Genomic DNA, 23,409 nt, shown 5'->3' with positions numbered 1-23,409 from the left:
AGCGGTGGCCGCGCCCGGGAATCATTTTGGTGATTTAACCCCCAATTCCAACCCTTGATGCTGAGTGCCAAGCAGGGAGGTAATGGGTCCCATTTTTATAGTCTTTGGTATGACTCGGCCGGGGTTTGAACTCACAACCTACCTATCTCAGGGCGGACACTCTAACCACTAGGCCACTGAGTAGGTTTACAGCTAGAATTCACCAAGTCAAGTATTTCATATATATATATATATATATATATATATATATAAAAGAAATACTTGACTTTCAGTGAATTCTAGCTATATATATATTTATTTTATATATATATATATATATATATATATATATATATATATATATATATAAAAGAAATACTTGACTTTCAGTGAATTCTAGCTATATATATATTTATTTTATTTTATATATATATATAAAAGAAATACTTGACTTTCAGTGAATTCTAGCTATATATATATTTATTTTATTATATATATATATAAATAAAAGAAATACTTGAATTTCAGTGTTCATTTATTTACACATATACACACACATAACACTCATCTACTCATTGTTGAGTTAAGGGTTGAATTGTCCATCCTTGTTCTATTCTCTGTCACTATTTTTCCAACCATGCTGAACACCCTTTCGCAGGTACCCAGAAAGGTTTCGAGTACCACCAAAAAAAACTGAATCTCTGAAGACAGTATAAAAATCTGTGATAAAGGTGTACAAATACTGTTTGTATAATAAGCATGTTATTTTTTACAAATGAGGGTTAAGAGTTCAGTACTAAAAAAAAAAAGAAGAAAAGAACGTGGCTTAAGTACAGTTTTTTAATTGAGCTGCTGCATTTTTTGGTTGGGTTGTTTATTTATTTTGAGTAACTTCTATACATTTCTAAAAGGGGAGGAATGTAATAGTGATCTATGTTTGTCTGTTGCCATCTCCTGGTGAATGTTGGCTATAGCGTACTGGGGTTACTTTTTGGTTGGCCAACGATTTACGTGGTGTTGCGCACCTGACGTCACTCAGGTCCGCATGGAGATGGAGGGGGCGTGGCTTCCAGCTCCGCCTGAATTTCGGGAGATTTTCGGGAGAAAATTTGTCCCGGGAGGTTTTCGGGAGAGGCGCTGAATTTCGGGAGTCTCCCGGAAAATCCGGGAGGGTTGGCAAGTATGATGTAACAACCAAAAAATACGCCGAAGACGAGAGCGTTTAACAAGGGTTGACAAAGGTTTTGGTCGACGCTCACAAGTTGATTAACGTAGACCCCGACTTAAACACATTGAAAAATTTATTGGGGTGTTACCATTTAGTGGTCAAATTGTATGGAATATGTACTGTACTGTGCAATCTACTAATACAAGTTTCAATCAATCAATCAATCACGTAACATCAGTTCAGTTCAAGACTTTCTTGTGGAGGAGACAGCAGTGGTAGTGACGGATTATGATGCTCTCAATTATTATTGTGCTTAGTTTTTCCACCAACGACCTAAAGGGTACCAACAAGGTCCGTCACTCTTTCCTGTACTGTCCTCTTCACGGCTAAAAAAAAGACCGCTCAAAGCATCGCAGTTGATCTGCCGTTGACCCGCCTGGGTCTTTTTCACAGAACCTAGCGAAGGCTGCAAATTACTGCGACTGTCTGGGCTTAAAACAGTGACACGGCATCCCCATAGTCAGTCCTTTAGACGGTTCCACGGTCTGGTGAGACGTATGAGAAATTTGATGGGACATTTGCTTGCTGCAAAACCACCGGACTGGTGCTAAACGTCGCACCCCAGTCCCTGTATGGGGGATAAAACCCTGATTCTTTGTTGCCGTCCTGGCTGTTACGACCGCGATACATCGGATGGTTCAGTTGCCAGGTCAAAGTAGTCTCGCCTTACCTGAACAATAACACGGGGAAAAGCTTAGACGTCTGAAAGGGGCTATGCGTCCATTGTTTGATGCCGATGTGTTGGTAGAAAGCTCACATGAGCCACTGTTCCTTCTCCTTGTTGAAGTGCTCAGCCCAGCGTCGCGTCAGCTCCAGGTAGTGTTCAGGTCCGTGCGGCTGGTAGTCCAAGTAGACCCTGGTGGCGGTTTTCTTAGGCACCGCCTTCTCTATCTGCGTCCCCTCGTGCCACTCGTTAAAGGACGTGATGGTGACCATCTCGGGCCGCACGCTAAGCGCCGCCTGCAGGGCCGTCTCGTAGTAGCGCCCGTTGACCCGGTTCCGGGTGCTGTGGCTGTTCCACGGGCGAATGCTGGTGTCTACGTAGCCCGGTCCCACGCTGGGGATGAAGAGGAGATTGTTGTCGTCGCAGAAACTCTTAACGGCCTTCCAGTTCTGGTGGGAGGAACCGAAGGAGAAGCCGTTGGAGGCGAAGTACGTGTACATGCCGTCGAAGCCGCCCACCAGGATGTCCTGCTTGTGGCGCTCCTCCACAATCAGCGCGATGAAGATGGCGTCGTAGGCGGAGCCCCGCACGCTGTGGGAGCCCGTGGGCACCAAAAGTTCGGACCAAGACTCCGCGGGGGTCAGGTACGAGTCGTAGATGTAGAACAGAGGAAGTCTATTTCCCGTGCTGGAGGTGAACCTGTAGAAGGCTGCATGGTCGCCATACCTTCAACAGAAGTCACAAAAGCACATTGAAATCACTTCATGGATGGTAATTGTGTTGTCCTTGTTCCACAGATCACGCAGAGGTCTTTTGATAGCTGTTAGCACTGCTTTTCATTGACTTAGCCATATCTTTGATAGCTTTGATTTATGCTAATGGTATTGGTAGTCTGTTAGCTCTCCTTTCAATAGATAATCTACTCATACAGCTCACGCAAATAGTATTCTGTTAGCGCGAAATTCCATAGTCTGTACTGTTAGTATTGCCGTTACTTGCCAACTCTTTACATTCTCCTGAGCTCACAATTATGATTATTTGCTAGCTGCTCAGCGCTACTTTTTACAGCTAAGACTGTCTAGGTCAGGGGTCGGCAACCCGCGGCTCCGGAGCAGCATGCGGCTCTTTGACCACTCTGATGCGGCTCAGCTGCATTCTTGCCAACCCTCCCGATTTTTCCGGGAGACTTCCGGATTTCACTGCCTCTCCCAGGGCAAACATTCTCCGATTTTCACCCGGACAACAAAATTAAGGGCGTGCCGTGATGGCACTGCATTTTGCGTCCTCTACAACCTGCCGTCGCGTCCGCTTTTTCACCTAAGAAACAGCGTGCCGGCCCAGTCGCATTTTGTATGCGGCGTCTGCTCACACACTAAGTGACAGCAAGCCATACAGATCACACTGACGGTGGCCGTATAAACAACTATAACACTCTTACTAATATGCGCCACACTGTGAACCCACACCAAACAAGAATGACAAACACATTTCGGGAGAACATCCACACCGTAACACAACATAAACACAACAGAACAAATACCCAGAATCCCATGCATCCCTAACTCTTCCGGGCTACATTACACACCCTGCTACCACCAAACCCCGCCCACCTCAATCTACACACGGGGGTGGGGGGGCAGGGTTGGGGTGGCAGGCTCTGGTGGTAGCGGGGGTGTATAAAGTAGCCCGGAAGAGTTAGGGATTCTGGGTATTTGTTCTGTTGTGTTACGGTGCGGATGTTCTCCCGAAATGTGTTTGTCATTCTTGTTTGGTGTGGGTTCACAGGGTGGCGCATATTAGTAAGAGTGTTAAAGTTGTTTATATCTCCACCCTCAGTGTGATCTGTATGGCTGTTAACCAAGTATGGATTGCATTCACTTATGTGTGTCTGCAGAAGCCTCATATAACATGTAACTGGGCTGGCAAGCTGTTTGTTCAAGCCGTAGAGGGCGCTAAAGGTAGTGACATCACGGCACGCCCTTATTATTGTTGTTTGGGTGAAAATCAGCACACATTCGAGAGAATAGTTACCCTGAAATTCGGGAGTCTACCGGAAAAATCGGGAGGGTTGGCAAGTGTGACGCTGTCAAGTGCCCTTCATATAAACCTCGCGGGCCGCACTAACATTACATTTCCATATTAAGGTGTGGGCCGCGTGTCTGAAGCCAAAAAAAACTTTGTACGTAGTGTTATTTCATTTTAAATTTCAAAAGAGTTTTGTGGCTCCCATTGTTTTCTTTAATTTGTGGAAACGGGTCAAAATGGCTCTTTGAGTGGTAAAGGTTGCCGACCCCTGGTCTAGGTGCTCTTTGACTGCATAGCTTTCCAGGTTCTGGTCTGCGGTTAATACAGGTTATGCTAATAGTGTGTTCCAGTAACCTCGGAAGTTTGAAGTGGGACAAAAAGTCAGTGTTCAAAAACAAAACAAAAATTAGGGTTTTTTTTTTTTTTAACTAAGCAAAAGTATCTGCCAATAGAACAAGAAAATTTGGCTTGTCAAGATTTTCCAAAACAAGTAAAATTAGCTAACCTCAATGAAGCCAAAAATACCTTAAAATAAGTATATTCTCACTAATAACAAGTGCACTTTTCTTGGTAGAAAAAGAGACCTTTTTCCTCATATACAGGTAAAAGCCAGTAAATTAGAATATTTTGAAAAACTTGATTTATTTCAGTAGTTGCATTCAAAAGGTGTAACTTGTACATTATATTTATTCATTGCACACAGACTGATGCATTCAAATGTTTATTTCATTTAATTTTGATGATTTGAAGTGGCAACAAATGAAAATCCAAAATTCCGTGTGTCACAAAATTAGAATATTGTGAAAGGGTTACATTTTGAAGACACCTGGTGCCACAAACTAATCAGCTGATTAACTCAAAACACCTGCAAAGGGCTTTAAATGGTCTCTCAGTCCAGTTCTGAAGCCTACACAAACATGGGGAAGACTTCAGATTTGACAGCTGTCCAAAAGGCAACCATCGACACATTGCACAAGGAGGGAAAGACACAAAAGGTTATTGCTGAAGAGGCTGGCTGTTCTCAGAGCTCTGTGTCCAAACACATTAATGGAGAGGCAAAGGGAAGGAAAAACTGTGGTCAGAAAAAGTGTACAAGCGATAGGGATCACCGCGCCCTGGTCAAGATTGTGAAAAAAAAACCATTCAAAAATGTGGGGGAGATTCAGGAGTGGACAGCTGCTGGAGTCAGTGCTTCAAGATCCACCACCAAGAGACGCTTGAAAGACATGGGTTTCAACTGCCGCATACCTCGTGTCAAGCCACTGTTGACCAAGAAACAGCGCGAAAAGCGTCTCACCTGGGCTAAAGAAAAAAAGAGCTGGACTGCTGCTGAGTGGTCCAAAGTCATGTTTTCTGACGAAAGCAAATTTTGCATTTCCTTTGGAAATCGAGGTCCCAGAGTCTGGAGGAAGACAGGAGAGGCACAGGATCCACGTTGCCTGAAGTCTAGTGTAAAGTTTCCACCATCAGTGATGGTTTGGGGTGCCATGTCATCTGCTGGTGTCGGTCCACTCTGTTTCCTGAGATCCAGGGTCAACGCAGCCGTCTACCAGCAAGTTTTAGAGCACTTCATGCTTCCTGCTGCTGACCTGCTCTATGGAGATGGAGATTTCAAGTTCCAACAGGACTTGGCGCCTGCACACAGCGCAAAATCTACCCGTGCCTGGTTTACGGACCATGGTATTTCTGTTCTAAATTGGCCCGCCAACTCCCCTGACCTTAGCCCCATAGAAAATCTGTGGGGTATTGTGAAAAGGAAGATGCAGAATGCCAGACCCAAAAACGCAGAAGAGTTGAAGGCCACTATCAGAGCAACCTGGGCTCTCATAACACCTGAGCAGTGCCAGAAACTCATCGACTCCATGCCACGCCGCATTAACGCAGTAATTGAGGCAAAAGGAGCTCCAACCAAGTATTGAGTATTGTACATGCTCATATTTTTCATGTTCATACTTTTCAGTTGGCCAACATTTCTAAAAATCCCTTTTTTGTATTAGCCTTAAGTAATATTCTAATTTTGTGACACACGGAATTTTGGATTTTCATTTGTTGCCACTTCAAATCATCAAAATTAAATGAAATAAACATTTGAATGCATCAGTCTGTGTGCAATGAATAAATATAATGTACAAGTTACACCTTTTGAATGCAATTACTGAAATAAATCAAGTTTTTCAAAATATTCTAATTTACTGGCTTTTACCTGTGTGTGTGTGTGTGTGTGTGTGTGTGTATATATATATATATATATATATATATATATATATATATATATATATATGATATGTGTGTGTATGTTACTCATCAGTTACTCAGTACTTGAGTAGTTTTTTCACAACATACTTTTTACTTTTACTCAAGTAAATATTTGGGTGACTACTCCTTACTTTTACTTGAGTAATACATCTCTAAAGTAACAGTACTCTTACTTGAGTACAATTTCTGGCTACTTTACCCACCTCTGTTAGTGATATTCGGTGATATTAAGCTAAAAAGTGTCAGAAAACCAAAAACTTGACGTGTGTGTGTGTGGTCAAAGCTCTCTGCTGTGTCATTTTTAAAGAGTGGATTTTTGAATTTGGCACACTTTAAAAAGTCCAAAATGGGCTTTTAAATAACCCAAAGCTCTTTCTAAAAGAACTTTACAGTTTAAAGTATGCATGAAGTTGAGTCAGTAATGGAGGAGTCTACCTGTCAATGATGTACTTGATGTTGTCGTGCACACTCTGGTCGTTCCGTCCTCTGTAGGGTTGGATGTGAAAGGCAACCTGCAGGAAAGAAGCATAGATATCGACTCACCTTCTTGGTTTGCGCCATTATTGTACATAATTAAATTTTGATGCAAAATGTTGCCGCTCTTAGCATTTTTTTTACCCCCACAGTTGACTGACAGAAGCAGCCATGCAACGAGGACTCCGACATGACGTGTACTCTAAAAGTTCATAATATCAATATTTCAAAAGGTGCACGGACGCTGAATTCGACGTTCAATATTTATGACTGGTGTGCAACAACTTGGGAAAACATGAAGGAAAACGTCCTGAAAGAAGTCAGAACATCAGCACCAAAAGGTAACAACGTCAGAAATGGTAAGCCAACCTGTTCTCCTAATTCAGCAAAATTCTGCCATTTGACTGATTTCTGGAGGCTTGAACATGAAACTTAGAAAAGTGCTGCAAAAGAAAATTAAGTTGAATGTCATTCTAAAATATGTTTTTGTTTGGTAGTCTGTATACTGCAAAAAGTCAGTGTTCAAAAACAAGAAAAAAAATAAATAAGGGGTATTTTATTTGAACTACCGTATTTTCCGCACTATTAGCCGCACCTAAAAACCACAAATTTTCTCAAAAGCTGACAGTGCGCCTTATAACCCGGTGCGCTTTATATATGGATAAATATTAAGATTCATTTTCATAAAGTTTCGGTCTCGCAACTTCGGTAAACAGCCGCCATCTTTTTTCCCCGTAGAACAGGAAGCGCTTCTTCTTCTACGCAAGCAACCGCCAAGGTAAGCACCCGCCCCCATAGAACAGGAAGCGCTTCTTCTTCTACTGTAAGCAACCACCCGCCCGCGTAGAAGAAGAAAAAGCGCGCGGATATTACCGTTTCATTTCCTTTGTGTGTTTACATCTGTAAACACCACAAAATGGCTCCTACTAAGCGACAGGGATCCGGTTCATGAAAAGACGCAATCTCTCCATCCGCACACGGATTACTATTTCACAGCAACTGATATTCCTGTGAACCGCACTGTGGATACAACGGGAGCACGTACGGTGAATATTCGCACCACAGGGAATGAGAAGTCATCCTTCACTGTGGTTCTAGCTTGCCATGCTAATGGCCAGAAACTTCCACCCATGGTGATATTCAAAAGGAAGACCTTGCCAAAAGAGACCTTTCCAGCCGGCGTCATCATAAAAGCTAACTCGAAGGGATGGATGAAGAAAAGATGAGCGAGTGGTTAAGGTAAGTTTAAGTTTACGCGAAGAGGCCGGGTGGCTTTTTTCACGCAGCTCTGTCCATGTTGATATACGTATGTTTGTGATTGCACATTTGCGTACATTTTGGGAGTGAACAGAGTTGTTAGAACGCTGGTTTTTAATATATTATTAAAGTTTGACTGACCTATCTGACTGTTTTTTTGACATTCCTTTAGCGCAGTTAGATGCGGCTTACAACACGGGGCGGCTTATAGGTGGACAAAGTTTTGAAATATGCCGTTCATTGAAGGCGTGGCTTATAACCCAGGGCGCCTTATGGTGCGGAAAATACGGTAAGTAAAATTATCTGCTAATAGAACAAGAAAATTTGGCTTGTCAACTTTCCAAAACAAGTAAAATTAGCTAACCTCAATGAACCCAAAAATACCTTAAAATAAGTATATTCTCACTAATAACAAGTGCACTTTTCTTGGTAGAAAAAAAAAGACCTTTTTGCTCAATATGTTGAAAAATATTCTTAAATGAAGTTAATGCTAGTGCCATTAGAGGAGGCTACGCCGGATAGTCGAACCTCGGATTCAGGAGGAACAGTGTGGTTTTCGTCCTGGTCGTGGAACTGTGGACCAGCTCTATACTCTCGGCAGGGTCCTTGAGGGTGCATGGGAGTTTGCCCAACCAGTCTACATGTGCTTTGTGGACTTGGAGAAGGCATTCGACCGTGTCCCTCGGGAAGTCCTGTGGGGAGTGCTCAGAGAGTATGGGGTTTCGGACTGTCTGATTGTGGCGGTCCGCTCCCTGTATGATCAGTGTCAGAGCTTGGTCCGCATTGCCGGTAGTAAGTCGGACACGTTTCCAGTGAGGGTTGGACTCCGCCAAGGTTGCCCTTTGTCACCCATTCTGTTCATAACTTTTATGGACAGAATTTCTAGGCGCAGTCAAGGCGTTGAGGGGATCTGGTTTGGTGGCTGCAGGATTAGGTCTCTTCTATTTGCAGATGATGTGGTCCTGATGGCTTCCTCCGGCCAAGATCTTCAGCTCTCACTGGATCGGTTCACAGCCGAGTGTGAAGCGACTGGGATGGGAATCAACACCTCCAAGTCCGAGTCCATGGTTCTCTCCCGGAAAAGGGTGGAGTGCCATCTCCGGGTTGGGGAGGAGATCTTGCCCCAAGTGGAGGAGTTCAAGTACCTGGGAGTCTTGTTCACGAGTGAGGGAAGAGTGGATCGTGAGATCGACAGGCGGATCGGTGCGGCGTCTTCAGTAATGCGGACGCTGTATCGATCCGTTGTGGTGAAGAAGGAGCTGAGCCGGAAGGCAAAGCTCTCAATTTACCGGTCGATCTACGTTCCCATCCTCACCTATGGTCATGAGCTTTGGGTCATGACCGAAAGGACAAGATCACGGGTACAAGCGGCCCAAATGAGTTTCCTCCGCCGAGTGGCGGGGCTCTCCCTTAGAGATAGGGTGAGAAGCTCTGCCATTCGGGAGGAGCTCAAAGTAAAGCCGCTGCTCCTCCACATGGAGAGGAGCCAGATGAGGTGGTTCGGGCATCTGGTCAGGATGCCACCCGAACGTCTCCCTAGGAAGGTGTTTCGGGCATGTCCGACCGGTAGGAGGCCGCGGGGAAGACCCAGGACACGCTGGGAAGACTATCTCTCCCGGCTGGCCTGGGAACGCCTCGGGGTCCCACAGGAAGAGCTGGACGAAGTGGCTGGGGAGAGGGAAGTCTGGGCTTCCCTGCTTAGGCTGCTGCCCCCGCGACCCGACCTCGGATAAGCGGAAGAAGATGGATGGATGGATGGATGGCTAGTGCCATTATCTTGACATAATGATATGCACTCGGCATCATGATTTTTTTTTTTCATGCTTGAAGTAAGAAATGATTACTTGAAAAAAGTAGTTTTGTACTTGTGAGTGTTGATGACACAGCTTGGCAACAGTTCATATTCTAGTTTCAAGCATGTTTTACTCAATATAGGTCATCAAATCTCAGCAACAAGCTGTCATATCTTACTGAGATCATTTAGGACCAAACCACTTAAAACAAGTAAAACACTCTAACATAAAATCTGCTTAGTGAGAAGAATTATCTTATCAGACAGAAAATAAGCAAATATCACCCTTATTTGAGATATTTCATCTTACTTAGATTTCAGTTTTTGCAGTGTATATAATCCTACCCCTTTTCTTTTACATAACAGTTGCTAACACTTTTGTTCACTTCCTGTTCTCAATTTATTCACATTATACTCCATAAGTAATCACAATCAAAATAAGTAAATAAATAATAATTGGTGAAGTAAGTTACATTTCATATGATGAGATAAGTAAGATTATTTTGAGAGTGAAAGAATGGATGAATTAAATAAATTCAGAATGTTTATCATGGTTCTTCTTCTTTGTACTTTGTAAACACTTTAAGTTTGAAGAGTTTCTTGAAGTGGATCATATTAGTACATTGTTTGATTGCTTTGCTTAATCCATTCCATCATTTAATTCCACATACTGATATACTGAAGGTCTTAAGTGTTGTACGTGCGTACAAATGTTTTAAATTACATTTCTCTCTAAGATTATATTTCTCCTTTTTTTTTGAGAAGAATTGTTGTATATTCTTGGCTAGCAGGTTATAGTTTGCTTTGTGTATAATTTTAGCTGTTTGCAAATTCACTATGTCATGGAATTTCAGTATCTTTGATTCAATAAATAAAGGATTTGTGTGTTCTCTATATCCAACATGATGTATTATTATAACTGATCTTTTTTGTAACACCGTTAATGAATGGAGTGTACTTTTGTAGTTATTCCCCATATTTCTACACAGTAACTCAGATATGGTAACACTAGTGAGCAGTAGAGAATATGAAGTGATTTTTTTGTCTAGAACATGTTTTGCTTTATTCATTATTGACGTGTTTCTTGCTACTTTATGTTGTATATTTTTTACGTGAGATTTCCAGTTCAATTTATCATCAATCATTACACCTAGAAATGTGGTTTCATTTACTCTTTCAATTTCTATTTCGTCTATTTGTATTTGTGTTTGACTTTCTCTTCTACTGTTACCAAATAGCATTATTTTAGTTTTACTGAGATTCAACGATAGTCTGTTTTTGTCAAACCATCTTTTTAATTTGTTCATTTCTTCTGTTATTATTTGTAGTATCTTCTGTGTGTTCTCTCCTGAACAAAACGCTGTTGTATCATCCGCAAATAATACTAACTTTAAATCTTTTGTAACTTTACAAATGTCATTTATATAGAGATTGAATAATTTAGGCCCTAGTATTGATCCCTGAGGTACACCACAGGATATATTTATATTCATTTGTCCGTCAGTAAAATATTTTTAAAGACTACTTCAATTGTTTAGCTGACTATTTATATCTGTGTGTGGCATTGCGTTAGTGTTTTACAAGAATAAATCAATACAAAGAGAATAATGCCACGTACACCATCTGATGTGTGGAGACATTTCACCCCAACCAATGTAGGCGGAAAGGCGGTGTACATTTGCAAATACTGTGCAAAGAGCTACGTCAGAAATGCCACAAAGATGCAGCAGCATATAGACAATATCATTATTGTAATTCCCCATTCATTCCCATATATTCCCATTCATTGCCATATATTCCCATTAATTGCCATATATTCCCATTAATTCCCCTATATTCCCATTAATTTCCATATATTCCCATTAATTGCCATATATTCCCATTAATTGCCATATATTCCCATTAATTCCCCTATATTCCCATTAATTCCCATATATTCCCATATATTCCCATTAGTTCCCATTCATTCTCACATATTCCCATATATTCCCATTAATTGCCATATATTCCCATTAATTGCCATATATTCCCATTAATTTCCATTAATTGCCATATATTCCCATTAATTGCCATATATTCCCATTAATTCCCCTATATTCCCATTAATTCCCATATATTCCCATTCATTCCCATATATTCCCATTAATTCCCATTAGTTCCCATATATTCCCGTATATTCCCATTAATTGCCATATATTCCCATTAATTCCCCTATATTCCCATTAATTCCCATATATTCCCATTAGTTCCCATTCATTCCCATATATTCCCATTAATTGCCATATATTCCCATTAATTGCCATATATTCCCATTAATTGCCATATATTCCCATTAATTGCCATATATTCCCATTAATTCCCCTATATTCCCATTAATTCCCATTCATTCCCATATATTCCCATTAATTGCCATATATTCCCATTAATTGCTATATATTCCCATTAATTCCTCTATATTCCCATTAATTCCCATATATTCCCATTCATTCCCATATATTCCCATTAGTTCCCATTTTTTCCCATTAATTCCCATTAGTTCCCATATATTCCCGTATATTCCCATTAATTGCCATATATTCCCATTAATTCCCCTATATTCCCATTAATTCCCATATATTCCCATTAGTTCCCATTCATTCCCATATATTCCCATTAATTGCCATATATTCCCATTAATTGCCATATATTCCCATTAATTGCCATATATTCCCATTAATTGCCATATATTCCCATTAATTCCCCTATATTCCCATTAATTCCCATTCATTCCCATATATTCCCATTAATTGCCATATATTCCCATTAATTGCTATATATTCCCATTAATTCCTCTATATTCCCATTAATTCCCATATATTCCCATTCATTCCCATATATTCCCATTAGTTCCCATTCATTCCCATATTTTCCCATTAATTGCCATATATTCCCATTAATTCCCCTATATTCCCATTAATTCCCATATATTCCCATTAGTTCCCATTCATTCCCATATATTCCCATTAATTGCCATATATTCCCATTAATTGCCATATATTCCCATTAATTTCCATTAATTGCCATATATTCCCATTAATTTCCATTAATTGCCATATATTCCCATTAATTGCCATATATTCCCATTAATTCCCCTATATTCCCATTAATTCCCATATATTCCCATTAATTCCCATTCATTCCCATTAATTCCCATATATTCCCATTAATTCCCATGGACGGTGTCCAACTTTGAATAATCAAAAAATGGTCAATATTTCCAAACATCCCGAGCTTAACTTCCCGTGGTAAATTTCTGGAAATTTACCGGAAACGTTCCACCCCTTTGGAACCCTAACTGTTACATGCAGGCCCTTTGATGGCAGCCATAACCAGGGGCGCCGCTAGGGATTTTGGGCCCCATGAAAATAATCTTTACAGGGCCCCCAACACAGTGTCATTATTTTTTCTGTATTATAATTTCATTATCATTAGGGGCCTCTCTGGGCCCCCCTCCATCATGGGCCCCTAGAATCCGTCTCCTTTACCCCCCCTTTTCGGCGCCCCTGGCCATAACTGCCATAATGTGGCCCTTAATGAAAACCAGTTTGACATCCCTGCCTTAGGCTGTGGAAAAAATATACATCAATTTATGGAGTCATTGTTTTTTTTTGTTTTTTAAAAAGACTAACTTTTTTTTTTTAGCAACTAACAAAAAACAACAACTACACAATAGTGCTATTTGGACAGCAAACTATTTGAGATTAAATGAACCAGCTTGGTTTCAGCCAAGTACTGCACCCCATCTTGTACGGCTTGATAGTTATTTACATACAATAATCCTCAACTATCAATTACCTTAATTCACAATAACTGTACTTCATTTAATCAGATGGGTTAATTAATTTAATCTGTGTTCTAATACTTAACATGAAGACTGTCGGAGGCAGATATTTACATATATCCGAATTTAAGTGTTACTTCTTTAATTTCATAATCACATTACACAACAGCTAGTGTTTTTCTTCCAATTGTGGTCTTTTGGTTGTCTGCAAATACTGTGTGCTATCCTTGAATATGGAATGTAAGAAAGAGAGATACTCCTTCTTCTTATCTATTCTTATGTCCAGGTGCGGAGGACAATGGGCATGTGTTTAGGCTGGAAAGACAAGACAACGAGGGTGGGAGGGAGAGAGACTTTATAGAAGAGAAGGTTGCCATTTTTGAGATTAGACCATTTTAGCTGCGCGATTGAATGTTCTATGCTGGACTGGTCTCATGATATTTACAAAGCTTTGCAAATATATTACAAAATACCTATTCTGTCTCTGGTGGTTCTTTTACTCAGCTTTAAGTGTCGTAAAGAGCTTGGGAGTGACCAGAAACTTGAATTCCCTGGGAGGAACAACTGGTCCAAACGCAACAAGACCTACCTTAACAATGGAGGCCATATATATATCTAAATAAGACAGTTCCATAATGTACGCCCCTGTGTGCATGCAGCTCTTGCGGCCCATTTAGCGTGAAGACATTTTGACATCCCATCAGGGACATGATTGTCCTGGGACACAAACTTGTCCCCAGGGATCTCCACGCTCGCACACAAGACCTCACTTGGTACGGACTATTTCAGGTCCTCTTCAGTGGCAGGTCAAGCAGCAGCAATGCGGTGCTGCACAATGCATGAGTGTGTGGGTGCTGCTCAAATACTGCACAGCTTATATAATAATGAAAGGTGGAAGGCTTGCTTTTTTAGCATGACCCCCCCAAGAGGGCTCAGTAGTGTATGTTAAAAACTGTGTGGTGCTGGAAGGCTTAGAAAAGTGCTTTGAAAATAATGGAGGGAACACCGTATGAAGTTGAATGCACAGCACACTGCAAAAAAGTCAGTGTTCAAAAACAATTTTAAAAAAATACAAAAATGAGGGGTATTTTATTTGAACTAAGCAAAATTATCTGCCAATAGAACAAGAAAATTCGGCTTTTCAAGACTTTCCAAAACAAGTCAAATTAAAGCTGCAAGCAGCGACTTTGACGGCACATAAAATCCAAACCGGAGCAGTAATTAAAACTCTTTGGTCAACTTTTAATCAGAAGGGTTCAATCTCTCTCCTGTGCTAGTTTGAAGCAGACACGACAAACGCGCTCAGAGGAGATAATGTTTGAAAAAAGGTGACCGGTTTTTACAAAACTTTTGTTTTGAAGGGGGAATTGCAAACTTCCTGATGATTTTTGCTGGGGGTTGTCAAAATATGAAATGTAGGTCTAAGTGAGATCTACATAGAGGTTTTTGTTTCCTACTGGAAGTTACAGGCAGTTTTGTCTTGAGTTTTCTTCCGAGGAGCAGTTGTGTCTGTGTTTTCTTCCTAGGGGGCACTAGAGCACAATTTTGAGATTTGGTTTTTTAAAAATTTTTTATTAGATCGCAATTTTTGCCAGTCCTGATGTGTGTGTCCAGTTTGGTGAGTTTTGAAGCATGTTAAGGGGGTCAAATTACAGCTCAAAGAGGCAAAAGTGACTGTTTTTACAAAACTTTTGTTTTGAAGGGGGAATTGCCAACTTCCTGTTTTGCTGAAGGATGTCAATGTAAGAAATATAGGTCTAAGTCAGACCTACATAGAGGTTTTTGTTTCATGTCTACAAGCAGTTTTGTCAGTGTTTTTTTCCTAGGGGGCGCTCGAGCGCAATTTTGAGTTTTGGGGTTTGGTTTTTTTATTAGATGGCAATTTTCGCCAGTCCTGATGTTTGTGTCAAATATGGTGAGTTTTGAAGCATGCTAAGGGGGTCAAATTACAGCTCAAAGAGGCGGCGGAATAATAATAATAAAACCTTACAATTACAATAGGGTCCTCTGTCCCAAAGGGACATTGCGGTCCCTAAAAATACAAAAATGAGGGGTATTTTATTTGAACTAAGCAAAATTATCTGCCAATAGAACAAGAAAATTCGGCTTTTCAAGACTTTCCAAAACAAGTAAAACTAAAGCTGCAAGCAGCGATGGACGGGACCGACTTTGACGGCACATAAAATCCAAACCGGAGCAGTAATTAAAACTCTTTGGTCAACTTTTAATCAGAAGGGTTCAATCTCTCTCCTGTGCTAGTTTGAAGCCGACACGACAAACGCGCTCAGAGGAGATAATGTTTGAAAAAAGGTGACCGGTTTTTACAAAACTTTTGTTTTGAAGGGGGAATTGCAAACTTCCTGTTGATTTTTGCTGGGGGTTGTCAAAATATGAAATGTAGGTCTAAGTGAGATCTACATAGAGGTTTTTGTTTCCTACTGGAAGTTACAGGCAGTTTTGTCTGAGTTTTCTTCCGAGGAGCAGTTGTGTCTGTTTTCTTCCTAGGGGGCGCTAGAGCGCAATTTTGAGTTTTGGTGTTTGGTTTTTTTTTTTTATTAGATCACAATTTTTGCCAGTTCTGATGTGTGTGTCCAGTTTGGTGAGTTTTGAAGCATGTTAAGGGGGTCAAATTACAGCTCAAAGAGGCAAAAGTGACTGTTTTTACAAAACTTTTGTTTTGAAGGGGGAATTGCCAACTTCCTGTTGATTTTTGCTGAAGGATGTCAATGTATGAAATATAGGTCTAAGTCAGACCTACATAGAGGTTTTTGTTTCATGTCTACAAGCAGTTTTGTCAGTGTTTTTTCCTAGGGGGGCGCTCGAGCGCAATTTTGAGTTTTGGGGTTTGGTTTTTTTATTAGATGGCAATTTTCGCCAGTCCTGATGTTTGTGTCAAATATGGTGAGTTTTGAAGCATGTTAAGGGGGTCAAATTACAGCTCAAAGAGGCGGCGGAATAATAATAATAAAACCTTACAATTACAATAGGGTCCTCTGTCCCAAAGGGACATTGTGGTCCCTAAAAATACAAAAATGAGGGGTATTTTATTTGAACTAAGCAAAATTATCTGCCAATAGAACAAGAAAATTCGGCTTTTCAAGACTTTCCAAAACAAGTAAAATTAAAGCTGCAAGCAGCGATGGACGGGACCGACTTTGACGGCACATAAAATCCAAACCGGAGCAGTAATTAAAACTCTTTGGTCAACTTTTAGTCAGAAGGGTTCAATCTCTCTCCTGTGCTAGTTTGAAGCCGACACGACAAACGCGCTCAGAGGAGATAATGTTTGAAAAAAGGTGACCGGTTTTTACAAAACTTTTGTTTTGAAGGGGGAATTGCAAACTTCCTGTTGATTTTTGCTGGGGGTTGTCAAAATATGAAATGTAGGTCTAAGTGAGATCTACATGGAGGTTTTTGTTTCCTACTGGAAGTTACAGGCAGTTTTGTCTGAGTTTTCTTCCGAGGAGCAGTTGTGTCTGTGTTTTCTTCCTAGGGGGCAATAGAGCGCAATTTTGAGATTTGTTTTTTTTGTTTTTTATTATTAGATCGCAATTTTTGCCAGTCCTGATGTGTGTGTCCAGTTTGGTGAGTTTTGAAGCTTGTTAAGGGGGTCAAATTACAGCTCAAAGAGGCAAAAGTGACTGTTTTTACAAAACTTTTGTTTTGAAGGGGGAATTGCCAACTTCCTGTTTTGCTGAAGGATGTCAATGTATGAAATCTAGGTCTAAGTCAGACCTACATAGAGGTTTTTGTTCCATGTCTCTACGACATTCCTACCGGAAGTTACAAGCAGTTTTGTCTGTGTTTTTTCCTAGGGGGCGCTCGAGCGCAATTTTGAGTTTTGGGGTTTTTTTTTTTTATTAGATGGCAATTTTTGCCAGTCCTGATGTTTGTGTCAAATATGGTGAGTTTTGAACCATGCTAAGGGGGTCAAATTACAGCTCAAAGAGGCGGCGGAATAATAATAATAAAACCTTACAATTACAATAGGGTCCTCCGTCCCAAAGGGACATTGCGGTCCCTAAAAATACAAAAATGAGGGGTGTTTTATTTGAACTAAGCAAAATTATCTGCCAATAGAACAAGAAAATTCGGCTTTTCAAGACTTTCCAAAACAAGTAAAACTAAAGCTGCAAGCAGCGATGGACGGGACCGACTTTGACGGCACATAAAATCCAAACCGGAGCAGTAATTAAAACTCTTTGGTCAACTTTTAATCAGAAGGGTTCAATCTCTCTCCTGTGCTAGTTTGAAGCCGACACGACAAACGCGCTCAGAGGAGATAATGTTTGAAAAAGGGTGACCGGTTTTTACAAAACTTTTGTTTTGAAGGGGGAATTGCAAACTTCCTGTTGATTTTTGCTGGGGGTTGTCAAAATATGAAATGTAGGTCTAAGTGAGACCTACATAGAGGTTTTTGTTTCCTACTGGAAGTTACAGGCAGTTTTGTCTGAGTTTTCTTCCGAGGAGCAGTTGTGTCTGTGTTTTCTTCCTAGGGGGCACCAGAGCGCAATTTTGAGTTTTTTATTTATTTTTTTATTTATTAGATCGCAATTTTTGCCAGTCCTGATGTGTGTTTTCAGTTTGGTGAGTTTTGAAGCATGTTAAGGGGGTCAAATTACAGCTCAAAGAGGCAAAAGTGACTGTTTTTACAAAACTTTTGTTTTGAAGGGGGAATTGCCAACTTCCTGTTTTGCTGAAGGATGTCAATGTATGAAATCTAGGTCTAAGTCAGACCTACATAGAGGTTTTTGTTTCATGTCTACAAGCAGTTTTGTCAGTGTTTTTTCCTAGGGGGGCGCTCGAGCGCAATTTTGAGTTTTGGGGTTTGGTTTTTTTATTAGATGGCAATTTTCGCCAGTCCTGATGTGTGTGTCAAATATGGTGAGTTTTGAAGCATGTTAAGGGGGTCAAATTACAACTCAAAGAGGCGGCGGAATAATAATAATAAAACCTTACAATTACACTAGGGTCCTCTGTCCCAAAGGGACATTGCGGTCCCTAAAAATACAAAAATGAGGGGTATTTTATTTGAACTAAGCAAAATTATCTGCCAATAGAACAAGAAAATTCGGCTTTTCAAGACTTTCCAAAACAAGTAAAATTAAAGCTGCAAGCAGCGATGGACGGGACCGACTTTGACGGCACATAAAATCCAAACCGGAGCAGTAATTAAAACTCTTTGGTCAACTTTTAATCAGAAGGGTTCAATCTCTCTCCTGTGCTAGTTTGAAGCCGACACGACAAACGCGCTCAGAGAAGATAATGTTTGAAAAAAGGTGACCGGTTTTTACAAAACTTTTGTTTTGAAGGGGGAATTGCAAACTTCCTGTTGATTTTTGCTGGGGGTTGTCAAAATATGAAATGTAGGTCTAAGTGAGATCTACATAGAGGTTTTTGTTTCCTACTGGAAGTTACAGGCAGTTTTGTCTGAGTTTTCTTCCGAGGAGCAGTTGTGTCTGTGTTTTCTTCCTAGGGGGCACTAGAGCGCAATTTTGAGTTTTGGGGTTTGGTTGTTTTTTTTATTAGATCACAATTTTTGCCAGTTCTGATGTGTGTGTCCAGTTTGGTGAGTTTTGAAGCATGTTAAGGGGGTCAAATTACAGCTCAAAGAGGCAAAAGTGACTGTTTTTACAAAACTTTTGTTTTGAAGGGGGAATTGCCAACTTCCTGTTTTGCTGAAGGATGTCAATGTATGAAATCTAGGTCTAAGTCAGACCTACATAGAGGTTTTTGTTTCATGTCTACAAGCAGTTTTGTCAGTGTTTTTTCCTAGGGGGCGCTCGAGCGCAATTTTGAGTTTTGGGGTTTGGTTTTTTTATTAGATGGCAATTTTCGCCAGTCCTGATGTGGGTGTCAAATATGGTGAGTTTTGAAGCATGTTAAGGGGGTCAAATTACAGCTCAAAGAGGCGGCGGTGGAATAATAATAATAAAACCTTACAATTACAATAGGGTCCTCTGTCCCAAAGGGACATTGCGGTCCCTAAAAATACAAAAATGAGGGGTATTTTATTTGAACTAAGCAAAATTATCTGCCAATAGAACAAGAAAATTCGGCTTTTCAAGACTTTCCAAAACAAGTAAAATTAAAGCTGCAAGCAGCGATGGACGGGACCGACTTTGACGGCACATAAAATCCAAACCGGAGCAGTAATTAAAACTCTTTGGTCAACTTTTAATCAGAAGGGTTCAGTCTCTCTCCTGTGCTAGTTTGAAGGCGACACGACAAACGCGCTCAGAGGAGATAATGTTTGAAAAAAGGTGACCGGTTTTTACAAAACTTTTGTTTTGAAGGGGGAATTGCAAACTTCCTCTTGATTTTTGCTGGGGGTTGTCAAAATATGAAATGTAGGTCTAAGTGAGATCTACATAGAGGTTTTTGTTTCCTACTGGAAGTTACAGGCAGTTTTGTCTGAGTTTTCTTCCGAGGAGCAGTTGTGTCTGTGTTTTCTTCCTAGGGGGCACTAGAGCGCAATTTTGAGTTTTGGGTTGTTTTTTTTTATTTTTTATTAGATCACAATTTTTGCCAGTTCTGATGTGTGTGTCCAGTTTGGTGAGTTTTGAAGCATGTTAAGGGGGTCAAATTACAGCTCAAAGAGGCAAAAATGACTGTTTTTACAAAGCTTTTGTTTTGAAGGGGGAATTGCCAACTTCCTGTTTTGCTGACGGATGTCAATGTATGAAATCTAGGTCTAAGTCAGACCTACATAGAGGTTTTTGTTTCATGTCTACAAGCAGTTTTGTCAGTGTTTTTTCCTAGGGGGCGCTCGAGCGCAATTTTGAGTTTTGGGGTTTGGTTTTTTTATTAGATGGCAATTTTCGCCAGTCCTGATGTGTGTGTCAAATATGGTGAGTTTTGAAGCATGCTAAGGGGGTCAAATTACAGCTCAAAGAGGCGGCGGAATAATAATAATAAAACCTTACAATTACAATAGGGTCCTCCGTCCCAAAGGGACATTGCGGTCCCTAAAAATACAAAAATGAGGGGTATTTTATTTGAACTAAGCAAAATTATCTGCCAATAGATCAAGAAAATTCGGCTTTTCAAGACTTTCCAAAACAAGTAAAACTAAAGCTGCAAGCAGCGATGGACGGGACCGACTTTGACGGCACATAAAATCCAAACCGGAGCAGTAATTAAAACTCTTTGGTCAACTTTTAATCAGAAGGGTTCAATCTCTCTCCTGTGCTAGTTTGAAGCCGACACGACAAACGCGCTCAGAGGAGATAATGTTTGAAAAAAGGTGACCGGTTTTTACAAAACTTTTGTTTTGAAGGGGGAATTGCAAACTTCCTGTTGATTTTTGCTGGGGGTTGTCAAAATATGAAATGTAGGTCTAAGTGAGACCCACATAGAGGTTTTTGTTTCCTACTGGAAGTTACAGGCAGTTTTGTCTGAGTTTTCTTCCGAGGAGCAGTTGTGTCTGTGTTTTCTTCCTAGGGGGCACTAGAGCGCAGTTTTGATTTTTGGGATTTTTTTTATTTTTATTTGATCACAATTTTTGCCAGTTCTGATGTGTGTGTCCAGTTTGGTGAGTTTTGAAGCATGTTAAGGGGGTCAAATTACAGCTCAAAGAGGCAAAAGTGACTGTTTTTACAAAACTTTTGTTTTGAAGGGGGAATTGCCAACTTCCTGTTTTGCTGAAGGATGTCAATGAATGAAATCTAGGTCTAAGTCAGACCTACATAGAGGTTTTTGTTTCATGTCTCTACGACATTCCTACCGGAAGTTACAAGCAGTTTTGTCTGTGTTTTTTCCTAGGGGGCGCTCGAGCGCAATTTTGAGTTTTGGGGTTTGGTTTTTTATTAGATGGCAATTTTCGCCAGTCCTGATGTGTGTGTCAAATATGGTGAGTTTTGAAGCATGCTAAGGGGGTCAAATTACAGCTCAAAGAGGCGGCGGTGGAATAATAATAATAAAACCTTACAATTACAATAGGGTCCTCTGTCCCAAAGGGACATTGCGGTCCCTAAAAATACAAAAATGAGGGGTATTTTATTTGAACTAAGCAAAATTATCTGCCAATAGAACAAGAAAATTCGGCTTTTCAAGACTTTCCAAAACAAGTAAAATTAAAGCTGCAAGCAGCGATGGACGGGACCGACTTTGACGGCACATAAAATCCAAACCGGAGCAGTAATTAAAACTCTTTGGTCAACTTTTAATCAGAAGGGTTCAATCTCTCTCCTGTGCTAGTTTGAAGCCGACACGACAAACGCGCTCAGAGGAGATAATGTTTGAAAAAAGGTGACCGGTTTTTACAAAACTTTTGTTTTGAAGGGGGAATTGCAAACTTCCTGTTGATTTTTGCTGGGGGTTGTCAAAATATGAAATGTAGGTCTAAGTGAGACCTACATAGAGGTTTTTGCTTCCTACTGGAAGTTACAGGCAGTTTTGTCTGAGTTTTCTTCCGAGGAGCAGTTGTGTCTGTGTTTTCTTCCTAGGGGGCACTAGAGCGCAATTTTGAGTTTTGGGGTTTGGTTGTTTTTTTTATTACCGGTAGATCACAATTTTTGCCAGTTCTGATGTGTGTGTCCAGTTTGGTGAGTTTTGAAGCATGTTAAGGGGGTCAAATTACAGCTCAAAGAGGCAAAAGTGACTGTTTTTACAAAACTTTTGTTTTGAAGGGGGAATTGCCAACTTCCTGTTTTGCTGAAGGATGTCAATGTATGAAATCTAGGTCTAAGTCAGACCTACATAGAGGTTTTTGTTTCATGTCTACAAGCAGTTTTGTCAGTGTTTTTTCCTAGGGGGCGCTCGAGCGCAATTTTGAGTTTTGGGTTTTGGTTTTTTTATTAGATGGCAATTTTCGCCAGTCCTGATGTTTGTGTCAAATATGGTGAGTTTTGAAGCATGTTAAGGGGGTCAAATTACAGCTCAAAGAGGCGGCGGAATAATGATAATAAAACCTTACAATTACAATAGGGTCCTCTGTCCCAAAGGGACATTGCGGTCCCTAAAAATACAAAAATGAGGGGTATTTTATTTGAACTAAGCAAAATTATCTGCCAATAGAACAAGAAAATTCGGCTTTTCAAGACTTTCCAAAACAAGTAAAACTAAAGCTGCAAGCAGCGATGGACGGGACCGACTTTGACGGCACATAAAATCCAAACCGGAGCAGTAATTAAAACTCTTTGGTCAACTTTTAATCAGAAGGGTTCAATCTCTCTCCTGTGCTAGTTTGAAGCAGACACGACAAACGCGCTCAGAGGAGATAATGTTTGAAAAAAGGTGACCGGTTTTTACAAAACTTTTGTTTTGAAGGGGGAATTGCAAACTTCCTGTTGATTTTTGCTGGGGGTTGTCAAAATATGAAATGTAGGTCTAAGTGAGACCTACATAGAGGTTTTTGTTTCCTACTGGAAGTTACAGGCAGTTTTGTCTTGAGTTTTCTTCCTAGGAGCAGTTGTGTCTGTGTTTTCTTCCTAGGGGGCAATAGAGCGCAATTTTGAGATTTGTTTTTTTGTTTTTTATTATTAGATCGCAATTTTTGCCAGTCCTGATGTGTGTGTCCATTTTGGTGAGTTTTGAAGCATGTTAAGGGGGTCAAATTACAGCTCAAAGAGGCAAAAGTGACTGTTTTTACAAAACTTTTGTTTTGAAGGGGGAATTGCCAACTTCCTGTTTTGCTGACGGATGTCAATGTATGAAATCTAGGTCTAAGTCAGACCTACATAGAGGTTTTTGTTTCATGTCTACAAGCAGTTTTGTCAGTGTTTTTTTCCTAGGGGGCGTTCGAGCGCAATTTTGAGTTTTGGGGTTTGGTTTTTTTATTAGATGGCAATTTTCGCCAGTCCTGATGTTTGTGTCAAATATGGTGAGTTTTCAAGCATGCTAAGGGGGTCAAATTACAGCTCAAAGAGGCGGCGGAATAATAATAATAAAACCTTACAATTACAATAGGGTCC

At 40.5% G+C, this 23,409-nt stretch overlaps 1 protein-coding gene across 1 annotated transcript in view; it reads right to left on the bottom strand.

Annotated features, from left to right (window-relative positions):
- Positions 1–1,149: 1,149 nt before the first annotated feature.
- maneal (mannosidase endo-alpha like) overlaps positions 1,150–23,409 on the bottom strand; it is a 53,036-nt gene continuing 30,776 nt past the window's right edge. The window contains exons 3-4 of the mRNA XM_061958797.2: positions 6,588–6,664; positions 1,150–2,597 (exon numbers count right to left, since the gene is read on the bottom strand). Coding sequence (XP_061814781.2) covers positions 1,961–2,597; positions 6,588–6,664 — 714 coding nt within the window. The 3' untranslated portion in view covers positions 1,150–1,960. The remainder of the gene's footprint in view (positions 2,598–6,587; positions 6,665–23,409) is intronic.

Source organism: Nerophis lumbriciformis, linkage group LG04, assembly GCF_033978685.3.
Source record: "Nerophis lumbriciformis linkage group LG04, RoL_Nlum_v2.1, whole genome shotgun sequence".
Taxonomy (NCBI): domain Eukaryota; kingdom Metazoa; phylum Chordata; class Actinopteri; order Syngnathiformes; family Syngnathidae; genus Nerophis; species Nerophis lumbriciformis.
Note: the sequence above shows the minus strand (reverse complement) of the source record. Positions and strands in the feature narration are given on the sequence as shown.